Source organism: Choloepus didactylus, chromosome 18 (assembly GCF_015220235.1).
Source record: "Choloepus didactylus isolate mChoDid1 chromosome 18, mChoDid1.pri, whole genome shotgun sequence".
NCBI classification, from domain to species: domain Eukaryota; kingdom Metazoa; phylum Chordata; class Mammalia; order Pilosa; family Megalonychidae; genus Choloepus; species Choloepus didactylus.
The window spans coordinates 36230189-36257716 of NC_051324.1; the positions used below are offsets into that span (position 1 = coordinate 36230189).

The 27528-nt window shown below is 37.3% G+C and overlaps 1 protein-coding gene across 2 annotated transcripts in view; it reads right to left on the bottom strand.

Moving 5' to 3' along the window:
• Window positions 1-17344, bottom strand: part of CLTC (clathrin heavy chain) — a 76826-nt gene extending 59482 nt beyond the window's left edge. Inside the window, exon 1 of one of the 2 annotated variants that reach the window (XM_037808279.1) lies at window positions 17018-17344. In XM_037808279.1, the coding sequence (XP_037664207.1) occupies window positions 17018-17059 (42 nt within the window). In that variant the 5' untranslated portion in view covers window positions 17060-17344. The remainder of the gene's footprint in view (window positions 1-17017) is intronic. The other variant, XM_037808280.1, reaches the window with a different exon arrangement.
• Between the last annotated feature and the right edge of the window lie 10184 nt (window positions 17345-27528).

Here is a 27528-nt window from a genome sequence, read left to right on the forward strand (position 1 = left end):
AAGAAGTTACCAACTAGATTTGTTTTTACTCTATGTTAGCCTTTGAAGCAGCCACTGTTTCTTAGAACAATAACAGGATGGAATTGCAAAATTAAACATTTTTTCCCCTGAAATCAATTTTTGACTCTGGTCACTCATTCCAAGTTTTAAGTAATCCATTCAGGAAGGAACTCACAAATAAGAGGGACTTTAACAGACAGTTTGCTTTAAACTACCAGGAGACTCAAGACAGAAAATTTTGTCTACTAGTAGCCAACTGCTGACTGGAAATAGAAAACTCCAACTTTCAAGTCATTGTTTAAAAATAATAATTTAATAATTAGATGAAATATTACATATCAACTTTGACCAAGTGGCAGGAGATTACAGGGGAAGTTTTTATTCCCCAAATCTTGCAGGTAGATATGACTCCCCAACATTATGCCCTTTCCTGTATCAACACCACTCAGCTGGCACAAAACAACTGAATGCTACCAAACCTATGATTGAGCACATGTCTGTGGGGGAAGAAGGGATGGGATTTATCCAAACATTCCTTTCAACGAACCAGGAAGTAGGCTTACACTGACAGTTCAAGAATATAATACTCAGTGCTGACTTTACATAAAGACCCTCAAAAGAAGATTTTAATCAACTTGAGCAGATATGAAGGACTTGGTTTCCTGGAAGGCGTAACTACAACATCTGGTCAGTTTCCACACTATAAAAGACATAAAAGTCATAAAGAAACTTCATTCTATGACAACTTCTCAATGACCTCACAGAAGTGGGGGCTCAGAATTACATTCAGCTCAACCCCATCACTGCTGCACACAATCATGTATTTGTCTACCCTATACTGTCAGACCTGTTGAGAAATTAGACATTATGCTGTATCATTCATTTTTCTATGTCTGTTAATCATTCAAAGAATAATCAGCCTAGCAGGTACTACAAGACACAAGACGAGAACCATTTTATTTTACAATTGAGTCACTGGTATCTTTCCTTATGAACTTAACTGCCACAAATTTCAAGTTCCAACTTAGTAAATAAAATACCTAAAATATGCAACACGAAGAGTTACAAGCTATCTCAAAATCATTTACTATTAACAAATTCAGAAGTTCAAAGCATCAACACTAAAATGATTAAAATGACTAAGATTTGTTTATTGAGCATCTATCACTTAGCAACTTGACATTAACATTTTATAATCTGTTATTTAAGTTTTGTAGTTAAATTGTCTCCTGTGTTTACTTCATGTAAAACTGTAAGTTTGTCATTAATACTGAGTGAACAACTTACAGGGAAAAAGACAGGTTTTAAGCTCAAAGTCAAATTACAGCTTATGTCCTTCAAAAAAGATAAACACTTTCCATTTCAAAACCCTCACTCTCTGACCATTCAGTGTTAAAAACTAAGATAGCCCTGATTTTGGGGTGGAGGTGGTGGGTGGTGAGCCCTGGATACTTTGCAGATTTTTTTCTTAATTCACGGTAATAAAACTTCCCAAGGCCTGTGTAGATCATGGTCTCTTTTCACAGATTTTTATTTCAAACACTGAACCGTCCTAATCTTGCTTCTTTGTTATCAGAATATTTTCTTCCATTGTCTGAAAGAGGTTCCCACTCCAGTTATTTAGGCTTCTAGAATTCTCAAATTTGCTACCTATTTTATCACACCCTCCTCTTTTCTTTTTAATTCTGTGAGTCCTCTGAATTCAAAACTCAAGTTAATTTTCCACACTGCTGATCCACAGGGAAAATTCTGTTCTTAACTGCCTTCAGGATAAACTGATTGATTCTGTGTATTTTGTTTTTGTAATCCAGTATCTTGGTGGCTCTTTCTTGTTCCTATATCAAGGTTTCTAAATGCCACAGACAATGCCAATAGTTTTCTAAAGTTTCCTTCTGGTTCCAATAAAAGTTTTAAGTAACTAAAAATACTGTATATGCCTAAATATGATACTTATGTTTCCAATAAGACTATTCTGCTGGCCCCCAAAAAGTTTTAACAAGTGTTAAAGAGAATAGGGAGATATTGCAACTCTTGTACATTTGCTGATGGGAACGTAAAATGGCACAACTGATGTGCAAAGCAGTTTGGCAGTTCCTTAAAAAGTTAAAGATAGAATTATCATATGACCAAGCAAGTCTACTCCTAGGTATACATCTAAATGAACTGAAAAGACAGTAGTTAAACAACTTGTACGTGAAAGGTCCTGGCAGCACTATTCACAATAGCTGAAAAGTGGAAAAAAATTGCAGAAGACCTGAACAAATGGTAAGATATCCCATGTTCATGGATTGGAAAACTTAATATTAAAATGTCAATAGTACTTAAACAATTCACAGATCCAATGCAATCCCAAATTTCCAGCAGCCTTTTTTTTGCAGAAATGGAAAAGCCAATCATCAAATTCATATGAAAAGGCTAGGGGTCCCAAATAGTCAAAACCATCTTGAAAAAGAACAAAGTTGGAAAACTCACACTTTGCGTTTCAAACATACTATAAAGCTGAAGTAAACAAACAGTGTGTTACTGGCCTAAGGACAAACATACAGACCAATGGAAGAGAACTGAGAGTTCAGAAATAACCCCACAGATTATGGCCAGTTGATTTTCAACAAAGGTGCCAAGTCCACTCAATGGGAAAAGAATAGTCTCTTCAACAAACAGTGCTGCGGAAACTGGATATCCACATGCAAAAGAATGAAAGTACACTCCCCTACCTCCTACCATATCCAAAATAAACTCAAAATGGATCAACAACCTTAATATAAGAGCTGAATTCTTTGTAAAAACCACAGAACATCTTCAGAAACCTGTATGAGGCAATGAAATTTTAGAGGTGACAATGAAAGCACAAGTAACAGAAAAAAAAAAAAAGGAAGAAATTGAATTCTATCAAAATTAAAAGCATTTTGTGCAAAGGACATTATCAAGAAAACAAAAAGTCAACTTACAGAATGGGAGAAAATTGGAAAACATGATCTGATAAGGGTTTAATATCCAGAATAAATAAGTCTGACAACAAAAAGACAACCCAATTAAAAATAAGGCAGAGGACTTGAATACACTCCTTCAAAGAAGATACAGAAATGGCCAATATACGCGCGAAAAGATGCTCAACATTATTAGTCATTAAGGAAATGGAAATCAAAACCACAATGAGATACCACTTCACATCATTAGGGTGGCTATTATTTAAAAAACAGAAAATAATAGGTGTCAACAAGGGTGAGGAGAAATAGTAATCCTCATACATTATTGGTGGGAATGTGAAACGGCTCAGCAATCGTGATGAACAGTTTGGCAGTTCCTCACCAAGCTAAACAGAGAATTATCTTATGACCAGGCAATTCCACTTCTAGGTATATACTCAGAAGAATTGTAAAAAGGGATCATGCTGGTTTGAATGTATTATGTCCTCCAAAACGCCATTATCTTTGATGTAATCTTCTGTGGGGAGAAGTTTTATCAGTGTTGATTAGATTGTAATTCTTTGAGTGTTTCCATGGAGATGCGCCCCACCCAACTGTGGGTGATGACTCTGATTGGATAATTTCCATGGCGGTGTTACCTCACCCATTCAGGGTGGGTCTAAATTAAATCACTGAAGCCATATAAATGAGCTGACAAACAGAAGGAACTCAGTGCAGCTGAGAGTGACATTTTGAAGAGGAGCTACAGCCAAGAGAGACACTCTGAAGAAGAACTCCCAGGAGCTGAGAGAGAAGCTGCAGATGAGACAATTTGAAGACAGCCATTAAAAGCAGACTCTTGCTCCAGAGAAGCGAAGAGAGGACCAATGCCCGAAGAGCAACTGAGGGTGACATTTTGAAGAGGAGCTGCAGCCTAGAGAGGAACATCCTGGGAGAAAGCTATTTTGAAACCGAACTTGGAGCAGACACCAGCCATGTGCCTTCCCAGCTAACAGAGGTTTTCTAGACACCATTGGCCATCCTCCAGTGAAGGTACCCAATTGTTGATGCGTTACCTTGGACATTTTATGGCCTTAAGACTGTAACTGTGTAACCAAATAAACCCTCTTTATAAAAGCTGATCCATTTCTGGTGTTTTGCATTCCAGCAGCATTAGCAAACTAGAACAGGGACTCAAACAGATTTTACGTACCAACCTTGAGAGCAGTATTATTCCCAATAGCCAAAAGATGAAAAGAACCCAAGTAACCATCAACAGATGAATGGTAAACAAAATGTGCTCTAGCCATTCAAAGGAATATTATCTAGCCATAAAAATAAATGAAGTTCTAATTATGCTACCACATGGATAAACCCTGAAAATGTCATATTGAGTGAAATAAGACAGATACAAAAGGATAAATATTGCACGATTTCTCTTACAGAAAATACCAATAAAAAGCAAATTCAGACAGTGGGTCACAGGTTAACAGGGACAGAAGGCAGTGATGGGGTGGGTGGGAATGGAACTTAATGCTTAATGGGTACAGAGTTTCTGCTTGGGGTCATGAAAAAGTTTTGGTAAAGGATGGTGGTAATAGTTGCATGATATTGTGAATGTAATTAACATATCACTGAACTGTACACATGAGAGTGATTAAAATGGGAAATTCTGCATTGCACATATTGCTACAATAATTTTTTTAAAAGGAACACTCCATTAGTCTAAAAAAGAATACGAACAGCTCCTGGATACCTTCATGTATCCAAACTTGTCATTACACTTAAGGGGTGGGGGGTGGGGTGGAAACAACCCAAATGCCCATCAAATGATGACTGGATAAACAAAATATGGTATATCCATACAATGGACTATTCATCATGCAGCCATGAAAGAATGAAGTATTGATACATGCTACAACATGGGTGACAATGTGACTGGGAAAGCCATGTGGATCACACTCCCCTTTGTCCAGTGTATGGATGAATGAGTAGAAAAACGAGGGAAAAAAAAAAAAAAGCACCCAGTGATCTTTTTTACTTTAATTGTTCTTTTTCACTTTAATTTTTATTCTTATTACTTTTGAGTGTGTGGTAATGAAAATGTTCAAAAATTAATTTTGGTGATGGACGCACAACTATATGGTGGTACCGTGAACAACTGATTGTACACTTTGTATGACTGTATGGTATGTGAATATATCTCAATAAAACTGAATTATTAAAGGAAAAAAAAAGAGTCTACAGATAGTCTTTGGCTTTGCTCTGTCCACTTCAGTTGGGTTTTTTAGCTCCCCTTTCTAAGATGAGGGAGATGGATGAAAGCAGCATTCAACTCAATTCCCATTTTTTATCTACTGTGATACCCACAGTTTTAACTGATGGAGGTTATCAAAATTGCAATCCCTGGGATCAATGTGCATCACTGTAAGGGTTCTTCCTTTCCCTAATCCAGAAATGTACTGGATGTAGAAAATGAGAAACAGAGAAAAGTCCATTGTAACTCCAATACCTTGGCTTCCATATTTGGGTAGATGGTAGTAACAGTTCCTTCCTGTAGCATGACATATATGTTCAACTCAAATGGATAAAGGGAGACTGATCTCAGGATAAAGAGGAAGAGCTAATATTTTGAGTTGTCTGTATGGGCTAAGCACTATGTCTAAACACAAATGCATACTGCAGTCTACCTCCACAAATTCCCAGAAACTATTATTTTAGAAGTTGAGACAAGCTAAAAACCTAACATGGTCAAAAAGAAAGAGCCCAGATTAAACATCTGAAACATTTTCCATAATAGCACACTGCAGAGTTTAAATTCTGTGAGGAAATGTGGTTTTAATGGACCCAGTTCTTCTTTCAGAAATAACCTTAAAAATATGCTTTACTTCAGAATTTAAAGAAAAGCCCTTACTTACCTAATGATTCAGAACAGGAAGTAGTAATATTACTGGAAGTTCTGTCTACGAAGCACAACCCCAGGCCTGTAACCCTTTTCCCCTCCTTGCTTATGCTCCACAAATTGAGAATGACTATTCTACTTCCACTTTCCTCTCCCCGTTAAATACAATTGTATTCCTAGAGTTCCATTCAAATTTTACATCAGAGCAAACACAAAAATAAGAATATACAGTAAAATAGAAAGCAAAAGTTTACTGCTTTCACGTAAGTGGCTTCAAACTGGAACACATTCACTCTTGTGTGATTAGGGAAAAGGCTATAAAAAAAAGTTTGAGAAATTCAGCCATAAGCAAGGGATTTAAATAATCCTGGTTACAAGTTAATCACATGCCAATCATTCTGCACAATTTTCTAGTGGGAACTTGGATAAAGTACTTAAAAAGAAGACACCACACAAATAATCCTTTAAGTTCACAGAAAGTCAAATGTTGTTTCACTGGCCTCTACTTTTATAAAGGTATATATAAAATTATTATTATATATAAAAATTATTGTCCTAAAAATAAACTATTAGAATATGTGCATCAGAGAACATCAGCATAGATATAAACAGTGGTTATATTTTGTAATTCAAATTATATACATCATTCACCAAATGAGGCAAGATAGCATAATGAAAGGAAAATAAGTATTAAAGTCTGACTGCTCACTAGCTGTATGGCTCTACAAATAACTGCTACGACCTTAAATCACTCCATCTATAAAATAAGACTAACCTTACCTATCTGAAAGGATTCTCTTGATAATTAAATAAGGTATGCAAAATATTTAGCACAATTCTTGGAACATAATAAGTGCTCAAATAGCTGTTATGGTCAATCTATTTTATTTTGCAGATTGCAGTACAATTAAGATTTGATGAATTATTATTCCTCCTAAAACAGGGCAAAAATATCTTAAATTTAGGTCTTCCATAGCACAAAAAAAAGGACACAAAATCCAAGTCTGACAAATGGGTTCTGCATAATACATTCAGACGTAAGCTTCCAGCCATCCCTTCTTTAAAAACATTAGCCACAGGCACTTGGCCAAGGGGAGTGGAAACGGGGAAACATTTACCCTTGTGAATATACCTTTTAGCATGGTATAAATTAAATGAATTTAGAGAAATAGCCTTATTGTAATACAAAGGACTAAAAGATCAGCTATGAAGTTATTTCCCATCTAAGCAAGAACACTCTTGAGAATGTTCTTAAAGAAGGACATATATATAATACTAACAAAAGCCTAACTAGTGAGAGAGGTGGGGCAAGATGGTGGCAGAGAGGTGTGGAATTTAGTTAGTCCTCTAGAGAAACTAATAAAAATAGCCAGGAACAACTAGTAAATAGTCTGGAGCAACTGTTGGGGGACATCTGTGACTGTTCACACATCATACACCAGTCAGGAATGGGTGGAACAGCTGAGATTACAGCACAAAAACTGTAAGTGAAACTGCAGAGCCAGCGCCCCCTTTCCCCTACCCCCCACCCCCCACCGTCGGCTCAGCTGGCTGAGTTGCAAAACTTTGCTGTGGGAGAATGCAGTCCCTGCCTGGAGCAAGGGAAAGTAGCTCAACCAAACTCCAACTGAGGGTTTAATTTAACAAATTTGGACTAGTGAATATAAGCCACAAGCACAGATAAGCCCTGAGCAAATAGAATCTGAGGTCCCCCCTGCAGAAAGGAGGCAGGGCTGGAGGAAAAATACTTAATCAAATAAAAACAAAGGCTTCTGGAGACAACTGAGCTCAGAATACTGGAAAATGGCTGTGTCCCAAGAAAAGGGGCACAGAGAACTGGGTACAAACAATGTTCAACTGGCGAAACTGGGGCTGGGGACTGGCTCTGAAAAGGGCCTTATGATCCTTTTCCTTTTTTTTCTCTCATTCTAAGCAGTTCATCAGACAAAGCCTCAGGCATTTTCAACTGTCAGCACTGACCTAGGCAAGGGTAGAGTCAAGAGAATCAGAGAGACAAAGGAGGAATTCAAGTGTAGAAGAAAACTCCCTAAAGGGTATATCTTCCCTAGGAAAGGGGGGCGGGGCCCAGCTCAAGTGGCAGCCCTCCCTCAGAGAACTCAGACCCAAGGGCCTGGGGGGGAAAAAGGTGAGGGCATAGGAATCCCGCAGTTTCACCCAGCTGGGTCAGACAAAGCCTGTGCTTGGAGGCAAAACAGACTCTGAGGTCGATTAAGTTACTGAACAGCGCCATCTGCTGGACAGTCTACATGCCTTGTATGGAAATCCAACCCTGATTTGGCTGAGAAATAGGGAAGACCCAACTGTTAAAGCAGGGCCCTAAAACAAACCCAGGTCTTGATAGCCAGTGGAAAATAGAGCACCACTGGAAACCAGCAGATTTGTATTACCACACATAGTGAACTTGCCTACCTCCCATCCATGTGGCAGGCCATGGTGGACACCTGATTTGGGGGGAAAGATTTGGGGGCAGAGCCAATCTGATGACTGGCCAGGGAAAGAAAAAAGAAAATATAGAGATCAAAGTCAACCAACAAGAAAACCTTTCACAAAAGACAGAAAACAACCTCCAGAAAACACCCAATCAAGAAAGCCAGATACCAAGACATCAGCAAAAAAATTACGAAACACATTAGGAAATGGAAAGTTATGCATAGCCCAGCCAAGGGAAGAAACTAACATTTCAACTGAGATTCAGGAATTGAAACAATGAATTACAGGTTCAAACAAATCTTTTAAATCAAATCAACAAGGTGAGAACAAATGTGACAAAAGAGATGAAGGATATAAAGAAGACACTGGGTGATCATAAGGAAGAATCTGTAAGCTTGAAAAAACAAATGGCAGAACTTAAGGGAATGAAAGGCACAATAGAAGAAATGAAAAACACAATGGAGACACACAACAGCAGACTTAGAGAGGCAGAAGAATGGATCAGTGAGATGGAGGACAGGACACCTGAAATCCTGCACACAAGAAACCGATAGGGAAAAGAATGGAAAAATATGAGCAGGGTCTTAGGGAACTGAAAGACAACATAAAGCGCATGAATATTCGTGTTATAGGTGTCCCAGAAGATGATTAGGGAAAAGTGGCAGAAGGAATAATAGAGGAAATAATTAATGAAAATTTCCCAACTCTTATGAAAGACGTAAAATTACAGGTCCAAGAAGCAAAGCATACTCCAAACAGAATTGATTCAAATAGACCTACTCCAAGACACTTACTAATCAGATTTTCAAATGTCAAGAACAAAGAGAGAATTCTGAAAACAGCGAGAGAAAAGCAACTCATCACATACAATGGAAGCTCAGTAAGACTAAGTGCAGATCTCTCAGCAGAAACCATGGAGGCAAGAAGACAGCGGTACAACATATTCAAGATACTGAGAAAAACTGCCAACCAAGAATCCTATATCCAGCAAAACTGTCCTTCAAAAATGAGGGAGCTTTTTAAATATTTACAGATAAACAGACACAGAGAGGGTTTGTGAACAGGAGACCTCCTCTACAGGAAATACTAAAGGGAGTACTACAAACAAATAGGAAAAGACAGGGGAGAGAGGTTCGGAGAAGAGTAAAGAAATGAAGATATCAGAAGATAGAAAGAGGGCAGAGGTCAGGCATTTGATGTCGAAGAAGTATAGAATGTTCTAGAGAATTGAGTATGTAGATCTAGAAATGGATAGCATAATATTGTAAGTACACTGAAAAAAAGATGACTGTGAATATGGTTGAAAGAGGAATGTGAGGGGTCTGTATGACACCAGAAGGAAAGAGAAGATAAAGACTGGAACCGTATAACTTAGTGAAAACTAGAGTGGTAAATGAATCTGATTAAATATGCACACATAAGAATGTTTTTGCATGAGGGAGCAGCAGGAACAAATGAAATTGTGAGGTATGCAACGAAGTGAATGGACTGTGAGGACTGTAGGTTGAGTGAAATAAGCCAGAAATGAAAAGACAAACATTATAATGTTTCATTAATATGGACTAATAAGAGAATTGAAGCAGGGAACATGGGTTGTAAGGGGAAGACTTATGTGGAGGTTCCTAGATGGTAAGCTCTTACAGCAGTCACATTTATTCATGAGTTTTAACAGTGATTTCTAGGTTTTGAGATTCTGAGCTGTTTGTGTGTGATGTAGTCGGTCCCTGGAGCTTCAGGTGTCTGTGTGGCACCTGGGAGTAGGAGCCAGAGTTTGGCATCACCCCATGAATCAACTATTTAAAAGGCTGAAAATGAGATCAGACTTCGATTGGAGATATGAACAAAATGGACTTGGTTGAGATTGGGGCGGATCAGACTGAAGGGCAGAGGATGATATTAACTGTTTTAAAGCTTTGGCTTCTGTGTGGGACCAAAGAAAGAGATGGTTATATAGTGCAAGGTCTGTTTTCTGTAGCACATCATATAGTTTTACTTGTATGGTCAGTTTACTCAAACGTCATATTACATGGAACCTTGACAAGGGAGTGAGACCTTGTTGGTCTGTACAGATTAGCATGAAGCCCCAATACAACCCAGGGTAATTTAGGCAGAGAATAAAACATTTGCAATGCCCTCTTATGGGACTGTCAAAAAATGTGAAAATATTAAACTTCCCCAGCTGGGGAATTCCTGATATTCTTGTAAGCACCGGGGACCACCAACTTAGTAGATCGAGCCCTCAGTCTTAGGGCTTGCCCTTATGAAGCTTGTTACTGCAAAGGAGAGGCTAAGCCTATTCATAATTGTGCCTAAGAGTCACCCCCAGAGGGCCTCTTTTGTTGCTTACATATGGCCTCTCTAAGCCATCTCAGCAGGTAAACCCATTGCCCTCCCCCCTACGTGAGACATGACTTCCAGGGGTATAAATCTCCCTGGCAATGTGGAATGTGACTTCCAGGGATGAACCTGGACCTTGCATCGTGTGATTCAGAAAGCCTTCTGGACCAAAGTGGGGAAAAGAATTGAACCAAAATAAAGTTTCAGTGACTGAAAGATTTCAAATGGAGTCGAGGGGTCATTCTAGAGATAACTCTTGGCATTATACAGATATCCCTTTTTAGTTTTTAGTTTATCAGACTAGTTAGAAGGAAACATCTGAAACTGTTGAACTGCAATGCAGTATCCTTGATTCTTTTAGGCGATCGTATATACAGCTCATATGGTGTGATTGTGTGAATGTGAAAACTTTATGGCTCACACTTCCTTTACCCTGTGTATGGACAAATGAGAAATGGGGACAAAAAGTAATTGAATAATATGGAGGAGGGGGGTATGGGACGTTTTGAGTGTTCTTTTTACTTTTATTTTTATTCTCATTTTGTTTTTTGGAGTAATGAAAATGTTCAAAAATTGTGATGATAAATGCCCAACTATATGATGATACTGTGAACAACTATTTTACACTTTGGATGACTGTATGGTATGTGAATATATTTCAATTAAAATTTTTGTAAAAAAATAAATGAGGGGGGAGGGGTATGGGATGTTTGAGGGGTATGTGAATATATTTCATTAAAATTACCTTAAAAAAAAAAAAGCCTAACTAGCATTTTATATGAGAATTTTATCAGATTGAACTCATTATCTAAATATATCTGACCAAGGAACACTAAAAATGCAGTGACACGCAATGAGAGCTCATGAAATATAATAAAAGTTAATTTTAAAATTTCTTTTGGGCACAGTTTCAGAGCAGGGTTAGTTTTGTATCATATGAATGTTTGTATTAAATCCTACACAATAGTAATTATTCAACTACAATTTAAAAAATCAGCAAATCAACTAGACAACATCCATGGTTGCAATGTATGCACAACCTTTGCCAACCATTCAATGCAACAGTGGATGCAGGGTGCAGTTCACCACTTTGTTCCCATAGTCTAACAGTTTGCCTGGTATGTAGTAGGTACTCAAATATTTATAACCATAAAAATCGAGGTCTGCAAATGAAATGTTATGCCACTTTTGAGCAATACCTGAATATGTACTGGACAAAATTATATAGTTAACAGTTAATGTTGCTGAAATGCCACACCAACACTTTTACATATATGATCTCAAACCTTCACAATAACTTTGTGAGGTAGTATGTCTAAGTTTCAGAGAAAAAGAAGCAAGAGCTGTAAACCAGCATTGTCAAATACAGAAGTCATAAGTGTTACTGAACACTTAAAAGTAGCTACTGGATTTACTTTAAAATTTAAATTAATGATTTGTAATTACCCAGGTATGCAATTCTGCTTTCTCAACTCTCAATTTCAACAACTCTAAATACAGATCAAGTATTCTCAATGAAAATACGGTTTGAATTGAAATCTGCTCTAAGTGTAAAATACTTAGATGAAAAATTAGTGCAAAAAGAATGCAAAATCTCAGTAAATTTTTTACTGATTACATGTTGAAATAACATTTTGGGTGTATTAAACAATAAAAATATTAAAATTAATTTCAATGTTACTTTTAACAAGGCTACTAGAAAACTCAAATTACATATGTGGCTGGTGATATTTTTCTATTGAATAACAATGGTCATAAACAACTCTTAAACCCTTGCTCTGTCCACTATACCACATCATCAATCACATCTTAAACAAGGAGAAGTCACGTCTTTGGACTAAAGTGCAACCGAAAAAAGCGCTCTAGAATAGTATATGGCTTTTCCTTTTAAGATCAATCATTCCATTGAAATATTTAGTGTCAGAAGACCAAGGTTCAAATATGATTCTGCTACTGTTGTTTCCTTGGGCCCTATTTACTGAGCCTCACTTTCTTCAACTGTTTAAGGATGTCTGGGAGAGTAAGTGAAAGCCTGAAAGTATCCAGTCACACTCATAGCACATTACAGACTCTAAAGATATCTGTTGCTCCCTCCATTCACTAGTCATCGTTCAGTCACCACTTCCCAACAGACATTATTCAACTACTACTTCTGAGTTTTTTTTTTTAATTCATTTTTATTGTGGTAACATTTATGTAACATAAAACTTCCCACTAACCATTTTAAAGTGTACTGTTCAGTGGCATTAATTAGATCTACAATGTTGTACTACGATCACTACCATTCATTTCCAAAACTTTTTCATGACCCTAAAGAGAAACTCTGGGCCCATTAAGCAATAACTTCCCAGGTCACCCTCCATCCCTCTCCTGGTAATCTCTAATCCACTTTGTCTCTGAGTTTATTCTAGATATTTCATATAAGTGGAATCATACTATACTTGCCCTTTTGTGCCTCACTTATTTCACTGAATAAAACATTTTGGGGCTTCATCCATGTTGTGGCATGTATCAGAACTTCACTTTTTATGGCTGAATAATATTCCATTGTATGTATATACCATATTTTGTTTATCCATATCTCTATCAATGAACACTTGGATTGTTTCCACCTTTTTGCTACTGTGAATAATGCTGCCATGAACACTTGGTGTACAAGTATCTGTTTGAGTCCCTGCTATAAATTCTTTGGGGTACATACTTATGCGTGGAATTGCTAGGTCATATGGTTATTCTATGGTTAACTTTGCAAGGATCACCAAACTGTTTTCCACAGTGGCTGTATCATTTTATATTCTCACCAATAATGTATGAGAGTTCCAATTTCCCCATATCCTTGCCAACATTTGTTTCAAATAATCAGTGTTTTAATTTTGGCTAACAAATTGTTCTATACATATAAATATAGGTGGTTCTATAATTCTATCTTATAATGCACATCAGTATGGTCTATGCAGTCCAATATAGATGTCAATAGCCACATGTGGCTATTTAAATTGATTAAAAATAAAAGTAAAAATTCAGTTCCTCAGTCACACTAGCCACATTTCAAGTGTTCAACATCCATATGTAGATTACTGGATGTTTCTACCAACACAAAAAGTTCCATTGGACAGCAACCCTCAGAGAGCAAAAGCTACATGGGAAACACTGAAAGATAAAACATTTTGCTAAGTATAATACAAATATCATATAGGGTTGAATATAAGCATTCACAAATAATTTCCCAAAGAAGCGGAGGACTCCAAAGAAATGGAACCTTTTAACTAAGTGCGTATTCCAGTTACAATCAGAAACAATTGTTCTAAGAGCAACTACCAGAGTTCCCGAAATCATGAATTTCACTGCATACTAAAACAAAATTGTGGTTCTATACACACACAGTTCCATGTCAAATTATTTCCTAATCACAGGGAAAGCACATTATCTAAAATTAGCCACACCCCTCTAAGTTGAGTAAGCTATCAGGAAAAATTCTGAAAATTCTGACATCTTAAGCTTGGATGCTATTCCCAGGGTAGACTGCAGTATACTTCCAGGCAGTATGCCTGTTCCTCGCAGTACAGCTAAGCTCATAGCATATCCCAGTAATACTTAGCATTGCCTTCTGTTTGCAAGCCAAAACAACCATAGCACAACTCCCTACTATTCAACTCACAACACATTCCATGCTTGCATTTATGGACCAAACAAAAATGTTTAGTAACTGTATGGACAGATTTTTAATTGCAGGCCCCAGATCCTGGGAATAAGGTGAAATGTGTCAAATGGCATTAAGATACTTAATGTGCCCAGAATTGAGAACTGTATGCAACAGGTTATTCGTGGCCTAGGATTTTTTTAGAACCTGCAACTCTGAAGATGTCTTACCCAAACAGGCAGGTCTTGACTGCTATCAGCCTAAACACCCTTTTGAAAAAGAAAAAAAAAAAAAAAAAACCCTCCTGTATAAGTTAAAATATAAACATTCATTTGATATAGTTCCAAGCTTTGATTACAGATCCTTCACTTGATCAATGTGGGTAATGGCTACAAAAATAAATTCATTTATAGTTTGTCTTTTGAAACTAAAACTCCAAACTCAACACTCAGGTTCCTCATTTCTCATTCCCAGTTTTTATCCTAAGTATTTAAGAAAGTTTTATGCTACGTAGCAAATGGAAAGAGGCTCAGAGGTCAAAGACTTAAGATGTCAATTAAAATAATCATTACTAATTAAAATAAAGGAAGGGATAAAAATGAGAAGTCAGGAAATAGATTATCCTGGAAAAAGTTAGTGATTTGGATCTTTGCACAGTTAATATCAGCTGGAGCTACAATACCACAAAGTTTAAGTTTAGGCATGATATATCTCTCAAAAAATTGGATAGCTGAATTTTAAGCATATTTGAAAAGCTACTTTACACTCAAAATCATTAAATTATTTGAGAAGAAATGGCTTAGTATTTGCAAAAATTTGGAACCACTTAGACATCAGGCCTATATCAAACGTCTTCAAATAGCGACAAGGTTGGAGTCCAGTTTATAAGGTCACTTAAAAATTCTTCTCTCCTTAATAAAAATGAAAAGCTACTACTCTAACCACCACCAGTCAACAAATAATATTTACTGGTGGGCTATATCTCTACCACGTAAAATAAATAGCAGCTGCACCTCTTTCTCTTGTATAAGGTTTACTCAACATTTGTATGCAGAAAGATTATGTTTCAGATGTACTTTAGAGGACAGGCTGTTTTCCCCTCACACCCAAAAACAGTATTTTTCTAACCCTCCACATTCATTTACCACCCCACTTTAGCAGAGGTAACCACAGTAATTAAGCTTGGATCGAGCATGAAAAACAACTTTTCCAAGTACATTCTGTCACTTAATATTTTTATCATCTTTTGTAAAATAGCAGTTTTATTACCAATGTACATTCCACTACCTCAGATGAGTTATTTGCAAGCTATAGATGACTGAAGTGCATTAATTCATTTTATGGGTAAAATTTTATTGTTCATTACATTTCAAGTTTTAGTGGAAAAAAACTGTTTGCTGATGCAAGAAAGTGATAATACCTGTAAAGAAATATGAAATGACATTACTCATAGCCTGAAAAGTAAACCTTTTATTAACAAGGATTCTTTATGTATAATGAGGGAAAATAAATAAAACAGCCTTCAGTGGAAAAGTGTTGAACAGTTTACTAATATTAGTGTCCTGTTCCATACCACTGTTTCTTTTATCACTATCAAACTGGCCTTTCTTCAGAAGACTAACCTGAGGCAGGCTTCTTTAATGGGGTAAGTGGGAAGACAGCAAGTTCATATGAATGAATTATTTCAGCCAAAATGAACCAGGGAGAAGTAGGATTGGTGAACCAGGAAATCAAAAGCTACGAAGAGGCTTAATTCAGTCAAGCCCGCCAAGGATCACCTGCCTCCACTGCCATGGGCATGTTGCCAGAAGACAACATTATGTGGCCTCCACGATAAGACATAGTCAGGAAGAACTCTGTAACCTACTAAAAGGAAGTCAATTACAGACCCAGGATATCTTGAAGCAGGTGTATTCTATCCCCAGGGCTCTGTTCAATTCCAAGCAATCCTGAAGGAGGCATTCATGGCAAGCCCAAACTATCTGCTAAAATCCAGCAGACCTCAAAATAACCTCTAGATAACTCCTAACTTCCTAAAACCAAAGTGGGCTTAAGAGCCATACCTCACCTAGAGAAAACGAGAAAGGGAAAAAAGGCAAAATTCACCTAGGCACTCTGAGATGGACACCGCCCTGAGAAATACGTTCCCACATTCTATTCCTTCTGTGACCTTCTGTTCCTACTGTCTCCGGGAGGGCAAAAGACAAGCCGCCTTCTCTCCGACCCCCAGGAGAACGTGCCTTTCCCAGTTGAGAGCCGCAAAGGGAGGAAGAAAAAATGTTGTTCCTCCCTAAACCACCCGCCCCACAGCTCCAGGGTGCAGACACCATGGGGGAAAGGAAGAAGAGCAATGGAAGGTGACAGCACTGCACTATCCCAGAAAGTGATGACAATCATTGCTACCGGAATAACGCGGGAGAATCTCCCCCACTCCCCTTACCCAAATGAATGAACTGAAAAAAGCGAGGCAGGGGGTGGGGGTGTTGGTACACGCAGTTCTTGTCATTGAGGAAGCAAGGTAGACAGGCTCTCGGACCCAGGCCTGGCCTCACCACCCTTTGCACCCCGACTCTTGTCCTTTCCATCCAAATCCCAGGTCATTTCTTAAAACCTTTAAGCTTTCCAAGATAGCGTCCCCTCCTCCATTTACTCCATGCTCCGACACCCCCACCCCCATCCTCACCCCCGACCCTGCTCTTTCTCCTAAGGCTCAGACTCCAGCTTCTTCCTTCCTTTCTACCACCCTCTCTGCAGCCCTTACCAGCCCGGGACCAGCCGCACCTGGAGATGCTCCTGAAAACGAATTGGCAGAATCTGGGCCATGGCGCTGTCGGGTATGTGGTCTCCTCCTGTCACTCGGGCTGTAGGGCAGAGGCCGCCCGGGCTCTCCAAAGGAGAGGAGAAGGGGGAGGGGGAGACCGGGCTCAGCAGGATAGTCTCCGGGGACGCAAGAAACTGGCAGGCAGACGAAAGAGCTAGGATCGGGGGCGTAGGTTCCAGAGGCCGGGAGAGCCGCAATGGCGGAACCGGGCGCAGCGCAGACTCCGGAAACGGCTAAGCCCTGCGGAAGGATCCTGGCGACAGAACTCCGCCCAGTCAACTCACTCCCTCCTCCTTATGTACCCTTCCACATAGTGCCGCGGCACTACCGGGCGCAGGAATTCGAGGCACACGGCGCCAAGTTCCTCACTTACTGTCAAGATACAAGGATAGAGGAACCGAGGGGACTACTTTTTTGGACCCATCACTTTCCTCAGCCTCCAATTCCTCCCCCCCTTTTTTTGCATTTTGCCACATCATGCGACTCAGGGTAATCGACGTCACTTCCGTGGGCGGTTTGGGTACCTCCCACGTACTTCCGGGTGCACGTGATGCTGGTGGGGAAGGGTCGGCTGATTGCTACCGGAATGGAGAGTGGTCTCTAGGGAAATACGGCCCTCTTGGGAACGAGGTGGCGGTTGGTCCACCTTGAGGAATTACGGGTGCTGCTCCCTTCCCTTTTGGCACTAGCCTATTTAAACTGGGTCCCTTAGGAAGAGGACGTGGCGTGGCACATGGGCCCAGCCTCCCGCCTTCCCCGTGACTCAGGAAAACGGCCTCCCTGCAGAGCTTTCTCTTGGCAGCTCGCTGCAGCACTCTTCCCCCGCCTAGTTTCATATAGTAGGTGGTTTCTTACATCCCCGGGGCGGGGGAGGGGGTGGGGGAATGAAATGGATTTTTAAATCCCTGTCTTTACACACGCTATTTTGACGTTTGGAGAACCTGACGCGCGCGTTCTAACTAGAACCAGCATTCTTTTCGGGTATTAAATAATTGGCTCAAAGGACAGTGAAGGCCATTTATGCGTTACTTAAAGCTGGCCTGGTATTAGTTTTTCTTAACGGTTCTGCGGACATTTTGTTGGACGTATATCCGCCTAGTTTAGTAATCAAGTGTCTGGCGTTAAAGAGTATGAGTATCATAAGCTAAAGGACTGGGCCAAAATTATAGCAAGAGAATTTTTTAGCTACATCAAATAATTTCTTAGTCTCAAATATTTAAATAGTTAGGCTAAAGATGATTATTATTCCTCGATGTGGTTGATGTACACTCCTGGAAGAAAATATAAGCCATGTATTTCAATGGGACCACCTCAAGGGTGTCTGTAGGTTAGCAGTGTTAGGAAATTACGCGCTTCAGAGCTGTAGCATCGTTTCTTCTAAACAGCTTTAAGGCATCTGCGGCGTTCATTTATCGATGAATCATACCCTTCCCACTACTTTATTGCTTAAGTATAAACTGTAACGATATTTCATAATTTCACCAATACATTAAAGGGTAAATGATTTCGTTTAGTGACTTTCAGGTTTGTAAAAGATGTGTTTTTTTCCAGAAAGATCTTGAGGAAAATCTGATTTACGAAATTATTTTTACTACTCTTCAGTTGAAGAACATAAAACCTTATCGGATATAAAATAATTTTCTTTTGAATAGTAAGCACTTTTGCCTAGAGTGAGATGTTCCCTTAATTATTATAGTTGCTTTTAGTGTTTTGCCCAGCATACTGAATAGCTTACATACTGAAGATGAGAGAATATGTTTGGTAGAGCTTTGCCACCATGTTGTAACACAATATTTATGCTTTGCAAAATTCATTTTGTACTTTTAAATAGTGAAGATGCTCTATTCTGCAACATTTGAAAGGACCTAATACCAGTCTAATATTATCTGCTTTAAATCCTTTTTGGAAATAGAGGAATTCTAAATTAAAAATTTTTAATTCCAAATTTAAGAGAGTTGTTTTATTGCACTCAAATGTAGCAGCTTTATCAAATTACATTTTCAATCTCAGAATTTTGGATATGAGGAGCTATGGATCATGAATTGGCCATCGTTTTTAAGTACATTTAGAATCCCCAAAGCACTGATTATATCACAGATATTTGGCATAGAGTATCTTAACCGAAAAGTGTACTGAGCTTCTGTTAAAGTGACTGCTGTGTCATCACACATAGAAATCTAAATGAATGCATGTTTTCAGAAACAACTCGGGAAGAAGAAAAAATGAATTGCAGTATACCACCTCACGTTGCAGTATTCCAGCTCATATCTTTCAAAACAATAAATCCAAAGTTTTTCAAGAGGAAAAAGGTCCAGATGGTAAACATTAAAAAAAACAGAAACTATGCCTTTTAAAGATCTATCATTTGGAGTGGGGTAATAGGAGATGCTTTTTATGGTAGTATAATATTCTTGCTAGTGGTGTGGAGGCAGGGGACAGGTGAATCACTGGTTTAGAAACCAGAAAGTATGTTAAGTTACCTAAGCAATACTGCATGGCTTTGTTTTCAGACAATACCTTAAGTTAGAGGTGAGAATAGATAACCTAACAAACCAGTAAACGCAAACAAACCCTGCTACCCAGATTTTTTTTTTGTTTTTCCAACTATGACATGGTCTTTTAAAAAGACTACTATTAAGAATGAATCATCACCCCAAGCTTTTGGTTTCATAAAATATTTTAGCAAGGTAGCCATGTTAATAAAATAGATGGTCTATTTCTTTCCTTCGGAAGCTATTTTTATCAGAATATTCATCAGCAGTAGGCACTTGCTGTGCAGCAAGGGCTATTAGCAAAAACTACATTGCTTAGTCTGCTATTTTGAGGAGTGCTGGTTTCTCAAAATCTATACAACAAACCTTTATTGTGCTCCTTATTTTATATTTTATGCCAGGAAACTATGGAGAGTGTGTGTGTGTGTGTGTTTATTGTGGGGCTCCTCTGAGGCTGTTCATCTTTAAGCAGCTGAGCACTAAGGCCCATGCCTTTTAACTTGACATTTTAAAAACAGCTTGAGCTAGCTGCATTGCAAAAGTCACAAAGGCATTTCTCAAACATTAAAGATTAATTTTAAAGCCAAACTTTAAAACTAACCTACTATACAACGAATTTATAATTCAGATTTTAATGAAACCAAAGAGATACACTTTATAGCAAGCAATATCCAATTAAGATAAGTGGTTTTGCCATTTAAACAGCAGCTTTGAAACATCTCTGCCTACTAAGGCCACTAATGGGAATCCCAGCAGGATTAGGCCCAGTCTCTATCTTTCAAGTAAAACAAATAGCATTATCAAAGGCCAGTAAGAAAATGAATATCCCTTGGGGCTCAGATATCCTCAACATACGGTGCCCACAGATTTTGACCCTGTACAAGGCATTGATTAAAGGCAAGACTACCCCACCCCACACCTCCCCCAAAACAAAGGATAAATAAAACATTTACAAGAAAGAAAAAAAGTTGTAATGGTCTTTTTATTTTAATATGAAAAGAACCTCAACTTTTACTCTTGACATCATTTGCTGCTCAGGCTTGTCTTAAACCTAATTTATATAGATAAGTTTTATAATGTATCATGGACAGCAATGAGATCTATAGTGAGTCTTTTCTCTATATCAGGATTAAACATGTTCCCAGTCAGTAGTTAAGAATAGCCCTGTGGGGGTTTAACCTGGTACCTAGGCACATTGTTTAGGCCTGGCCTATGTTTTTATGTAGGTTAAATAGATCCCAGGAGGGATACAGTGGGTCATAAGATTGCCTTAAAAAGTCATCTGGGGAAAGTTGGTCCTCTTCAAACATAGATATCCACAGAGCATTGAGAACAGAAAAATCCAGAAGAGTTGTAGCCCTGCTGACCAAGAGGGAGTCAGGTGCCAAGTCACATCCCTTTCACATCCAAAAACAAAAATTACAAGAAGCTTGAGAGAATATAGAATGAAAAGGCAATCCCACCCAACTAGGTGACAGGGTGAGGGTGCGGGAATTGTTACGGCCTGTGGTGTATTTTTTTCTCATTCTCTACATACGTAGAGCGGCCTCTTTTCACCTCCAAGAATTATTACTGTCTCCAGTTGAAAGCAAGGCATAACCCACAAATATGTACCCTCACCAATCATGAAATTCTATCACACTCTAGCGATAGTTCTGCCAGTAGCAAGGTGTATTTGCAGTTTTGTTATGGTAGTAAACTCACTTCTGCAGAACAGAATAGTTAACTGAAATTTGGTAAACATTTTTGGTTAACTCAGTAATAAAGTTTCAAGAGTTAGTTAATTTACTCCTTCAACAAACATTTTTAAAATACTCAATGTTAAAATATTTTGAAAAGGCTTTTTGAAAAAAATTTTAATACGTGAAAGTAATTCTGAATCTTGAAGTCCTCTTCATCACTGTGAATAGTTTTTATATAGTACTCTTGAAAATGCAGAAGCCCAATCAGAATATGTACCAATCCTAGGACACACTAGAAATTATTTTTTTTCTGTCATAACTGATAAAAGTAGTTTATGTAAAACAAATTAAAAACCTGGTTATTTACTTTTCCTGGTTGCTCATATTCTACATAACTGAGTTTAATGTAGTATAGCATATAACCATACAACTAACTTCATTCTACAACAGTTCAGTGAATGAAAAATATGTAGTGTTCATATAAGGCTACCTTGTATTTATTCATTTAAATTCTGATTTTCCTTTTCTGAGCCACCCCTGATAGCACCAAGAGTCATGAAAAGGATTTTAGGTTAGTTCCCCTGATCACTCAAATTTCCACATGGTGAAAATAAGAGCTAGCCTGATAAAGACAATCCTCACAAACTTTATATTTTAGTTACTATCTAGCTGAACCACTAGATCTGATGTGGAGATTAGATTATGCTCATCATTACCGAGGAAGGCTTATAAATTCCATTTCTTTAAAGGGGACTAAATGGAATAGCAGACTTGCACACAATGTCTACCTATAAGTGCTAGATACTATAAAAGGAAAAACCCAGTCCAAGCAGAACTTTAAAATTTTTCTATCTGCAAGAATATGTGGCACTCAAATTATTCTTCATTTGACCTACTTAGAGTTAATCCAACTTAGACTGGAAATTGCAAAACTTCAAAATATAAAGAGGCTGACACCAAGTGAAGTCATGAGAAAATGAGAGTCCAAGTAGTCATGGTAGAAAGTAACTGATTATCAAGGACTGAAATACAATTTTTTTTTTTACATACTTTTACTGCCAAGCAACAAATGCTTTTACTTAAAATCATTTTTATCCTCTTTCAGTCATTTTAATTTCTTTGTCCTCTTAAAGTCCATATTATACAAGGGCAACTAACTACATTTAAATTTAAAATTGGGTATGCATCCTCTGCTAGATATTTAAAGCTTCAGTATATTACCTTCGAAGACAAAATCCTAATTAGATGGATCACAAGAACAAGCTGGTTCCCCATATTTAGATGTCTACTTCCCTTCACCTATTTAATTTTAGCTTTCCCAGGTATTTTTTTTACTTGTATTATATATTTGTATACATATAAATGTATACAATTTTCAAGTTTTAAAAGTTTGTTACTAGTACCTTATTGCGTATATCATGTGCAGCTTTAGATTTATCCATAATGGTACATATAACTGATTTGTCCATTTTAATTGTTTAGTATTCCACTGAATAAATACATAACATCCATTTTCATGTCAGTGGACACTTAAGATTTTTTTCTGCAGTTACAAACATTTCTGCAAAACACATTCTGGTGTGTAGATATCCTCAAGCACATTTTCAAGAATTTCTAAGATATATCTAAATGTGGGATTGCTACATAAGTATATGCATATATTCGGCTTTACTACCCATAGCCGCCTTGCTTTTCCCCATTGCAGCTCACACTCTCCATTCCACTGCTCTATATCCTAGCCAATACTTAGTATTATCAGATATTTTAATTTTTGATGAATCTGATATATCACATTGCTTTAGTCTGATTTTCCTTATTACTGGTAAAGTTAATCCTGTTTTCATGTTTACTGGCCATTTAGGTTTCTTCTATGAACTGTGTTGCCAGTTTTTCTTCTAGGTTTTATATTTCAAATTGACTTGCAGTTGTTTATATATTCTGTATGTTTAATCCTCTGTCAGACATATGGCTGCAACTACCACCTTAATCGTAGCTTGTTTTTTTTCCACTTTTTGCTGTTTTCTGGTTATATAAAAGTTTTCTATTTTAAGGTAGTCCAGTTTACTAGTCTTTTTTTCTCTTAGGGTTTCTGCTTTTGGTGTCTTAAGAAATCTTTTCCTGCCCTAAAAGGTATAAAGATATTCCACATCTTTTCCAAAACATCTTGCAGCTTTGCTTTTTCACATTTAGATTTTTATCTACCTGGAATTTGTTTTCGTATTTACTAAAAGGAAACTTTATAATTTCTCCATTTGCATAAGCCAATACTCCAGTCCCATTCATCGCATAATCTATTATTTCTTTGATTAATAATGCCACCTCTGTCATGTATCAAGTTTCCATATATACATGGGTCTCTGTGGGCTCTCTATTCTGTTCTATTTGTCTAATTATCTGTCCCTGGGCCAATTCTATACTGTCTTAATTACTATGGTTTTATAACAGTTCTTGATTTCAGATTGACTCCCCCCAACTTATTCTGGAAAAATCATCTAGACTATTCTTCACCCTTTTGCATTTCTATTTGAGTTTTAGGATCAGTCTGTCAATTTCCAAGAAACACCCTATTAGGATTTTGATTAGAATTGCAAAGAATTTAGTTAATTTGGTGAAAAATAAACATGTCTACAGTATTCTTACTATTCATTTATTTGTTCTTTCGTGCCTTTAGATTGTTTTATAATTTTCTCCTAAAAGTCTTGTATGCCTTATTACTAAATTTATTCCAATTTATCTTACATATATATTTGCTATTGAGAAGGTATTTTTTAAATGCTTCCTAATTTTCCTAATTAATATTAGTACTTTGTATCTAGCCACCTTACTAAAAACTGTAATAATCTGCCTGTAGATAATCTTATCACCTGGGTGTAAGTTTTGTTTTTTCCTTTATAACATAACTTTTGTGGGGTTTTTTGTTTTTTTGTTTTTTTTTTCCCCAAAGAAACTGAGTTGGGACTGCCATTACAGTGATGAATAGAAGCTATGATATGTGAGTATTCTTGTTTTATCCCAGACTTTAAAGGAAATGATTATTTTAGAGAAACGATTATTTTAGGGAAATTATGTCAATGAATTATTTGCTCCAGGTTTTTTTTTCTTTTATTTATTTATTTTTGTTTTTTATTAGTTTTTGTGGGTGTTTTTTTGTTTTGTTTTGTTTTGTTTTTGGCTCTAGGTTTTTGATCGATTTTCCAAAGATGTTGAAAAAGAATGATGTCGTGAAACATATGACAACTTGGATGAACCTTGAAGACATAATGCTGAGTGAAATAAGCCAGGCACAAAAAGAGAAATATTATATGCTACCACTAACATGAACATTGCTGGGGGAGAATGCATGGGGTATTGGGCTTCCGCACCTCGATGGTTGCTGATGTGCTCACCGACATTGGAGACTGGTGATTTGATGGGCTGAGCCCTCAATCATGGGACTTGCCCTTGGAAAGATTGTTACTGCAAGGAAGAGGCTAGGCCTGCTTATAATTGTGCCTAAGTGTCTCCTCCTGAATGCCTCTTTGTTGCTCAGATGTGGCCCTCTCTCTCTGGCTAAGCCAACTTAGCAGGTGAAATCACTACCCTCCCCGCTATGTGGGATCTGACGCCCGGGGATGTAAATACCCTGGCAACGTGGAATATGACTCCTGGGGAGGAATCTGGACCCGGCATCGTGGGATGGAGAACATCTTCTTGACCAAAAGGGGGATGTGAAATGGAATGAAATAAGTTTCAGTGGCAGAGAGATTCCAAAAGGAGCCAAGAGGTCACTCTGGTGGGCACTCTTAACACACAATATAGATAACCTTTTTAGGTTCTAATGAATTGGAACAGCTAGCAGTAAATACCTGAAACTATCAAACTACAACCCAGAACCCTTGAATCTTGAATGCGATCGTATAAAAATGTAGCTTATGAGGGGTGACAATGTGATTGAGAAAGCCATGTGGATCACACTCCCCTTTGTCCAGCGTATGGATGGATGAGTAGAAAAACGGGGACAGAAAAAAAAAGCACCCAGTGATCTTTTTTACTTTAATTGTTCTTTTTCACTTTAATTTTTATTCTTATTACTTTTGTGTGTGTGGTGATGAAAATGTTCAAAAATTAATTTTGGTGATGGACACACAGCTATATGGTGGTACCATGAACGCTTTGTATGACTGCATGGTATGTGAATATATCTCGATAAAATTGAATTATTAAAAAAAAAAGAGTTCCTGTCTCCTCCTACAGAGATCTTCATCCTTTCTTTTGAAAGACCACCAATTACAGAAAAACAGCCAATTCTTTTAATAATTCTTTTAGTACTGGAATTATCCCCTCATCAGTTTTATACATCACTATATACACTGTCTAAACAGATAGTACTCATTTTTAAACATCTAAGTAGATCAACCCCAAATTTGGTTATTGATGAAAAATACATCCCCTATCAATTGAAGAAATAATTTGTAAAATCCTCTCCTAAACAAATGCACACCTGCTTCAGGACAAAAAGTTGAAATGAAGGTTTCATGTCTCCTTGGCTATGCAATAGGATATTTTCTCAAGTTCATTATAGTACTTTTCCATGTTGCTGCACTGCAGGGTAATAAAGCTAACAAAAAGAAAGTATCTAACACTAAAAAGTTAGTTTGAAATAGCACTAAGATGCATCAAATTAACACTGTATATCCTGTTAGTTAAAAAATATACCTTTCAATACATTTTCAAATAGCAGTAAGTCTAATTATATTAATGGCATTCTGTCATGTTTTACAAGAATATCTTTTTTGATAGTTTGTAGTAGTACACACGTTTGTCAAGTGTTCCTTATTCTTCAGGATCAATGCCCAAGTAGACTTTGAAAGATATCAGCCACAAAATTAACTCTTCTAAAACTTATGAATAATTAAAGCAGTCCTTTCTCACCCTGATGCAAATAATGGACCACTACCACATTGGTTACATGTGACCAGGAACTAAACCTAGAGCTTGGGCTACTTTATGAAACTATTTGTTAATCTCCTAGGATGACTGCAAACCTTTCAAAAAAGCTTCAACTATTAATGTCAACGAAAGGTACACGTAGGGTTAAAATGATAAATTTTATGTTATATATGCTACCAAAGTGAAAAAGATAATTAAAATAAAAAGAAGTAGAACCAATGAGGAAAAATAACAGGGAGGCAGGCTTACAGTCAACATAAGAATATGTTACATAGAGTTGTCAATTCCAGCATGTCAATTCCAGCAGCAAATGCCTCCAAATATAAGACTGGTTCTTGGAAATTAAAGTGGGATTTCTTGAGTTATGCTGCAAGCTGGACTAGAAAACTCTAAGATTATTTATATGAATGCTAAGTAAAATCATGTCTAAAGAAATACAACTTTCTATGTTCCCCCAAATCCAGGTGTTATGCCAGATTTAAACTCCTTCAAATTTGGACTCAAAAAATTTTATTCTCACAAAAGGACAAATATTGTATGGTCCCATTTAGTTGAAATATCTAGAATAAGCAAATTCACTGACAGAAAGTAGATTTGAGGTTTTTAGGTGCTGGGGGTGGGGAGCTGGGAAGCTATTGGTATAGAGTTTCTGTTTAGGGTCTGGTAGAAGTCTGAGGGTTTCCTATTCCAGTCTCCAGTATTTTTCTTACCCCTTAAATTATATGCAAAATGAGTTTATTTTGGCATGCTAATGGTTCTAAAGAGTATCACACATTTTTAATGATTTATTTAACATCTGATAGTAAATACCAGATTAAAGCTTGGCATATTTCCTCTTCAATTCAGAGGAGAATAGAAAAAAAGATCCAATAGAAACCACCTAAATGTTCATTAATCTGAAGAGTATTTCCTGGTGATGCAGAAATTTAAAACTCTCTGCAAAAATATGTTAGAGCTCAGTGATAAAGTGCTCTGTGGGTGGTTTGCTTTAAGAGATGTCATCAAATAATGCCAAATAAGTATATCTTGACTGAATATAAGGTGACACTGGGCAATATTTTGGGTAACCCTGTCTCATTTTCTATGTTTAGCTGAAAACCAAGTAATATTTATTAACTTAAAAAAAATACATGGATTTTATCTGGACAAGTAAAGTCATTAATTTGTTTCTTTAAAAAATCTTTAACAGCTGCATAAGGAAGTTTTGTATTATTTATATTTTAAGGCTAAAGGAATAGTTAGCAAGTAATAAGGATTACTTTGAAAATGTTTAGGAGAATCTTGATTACAATTCAAATTTATTGATTCCTGACATTATTAAACTCAATCCTATCACCTCTGCTATGAAGAAAAACAAGTACATACCAG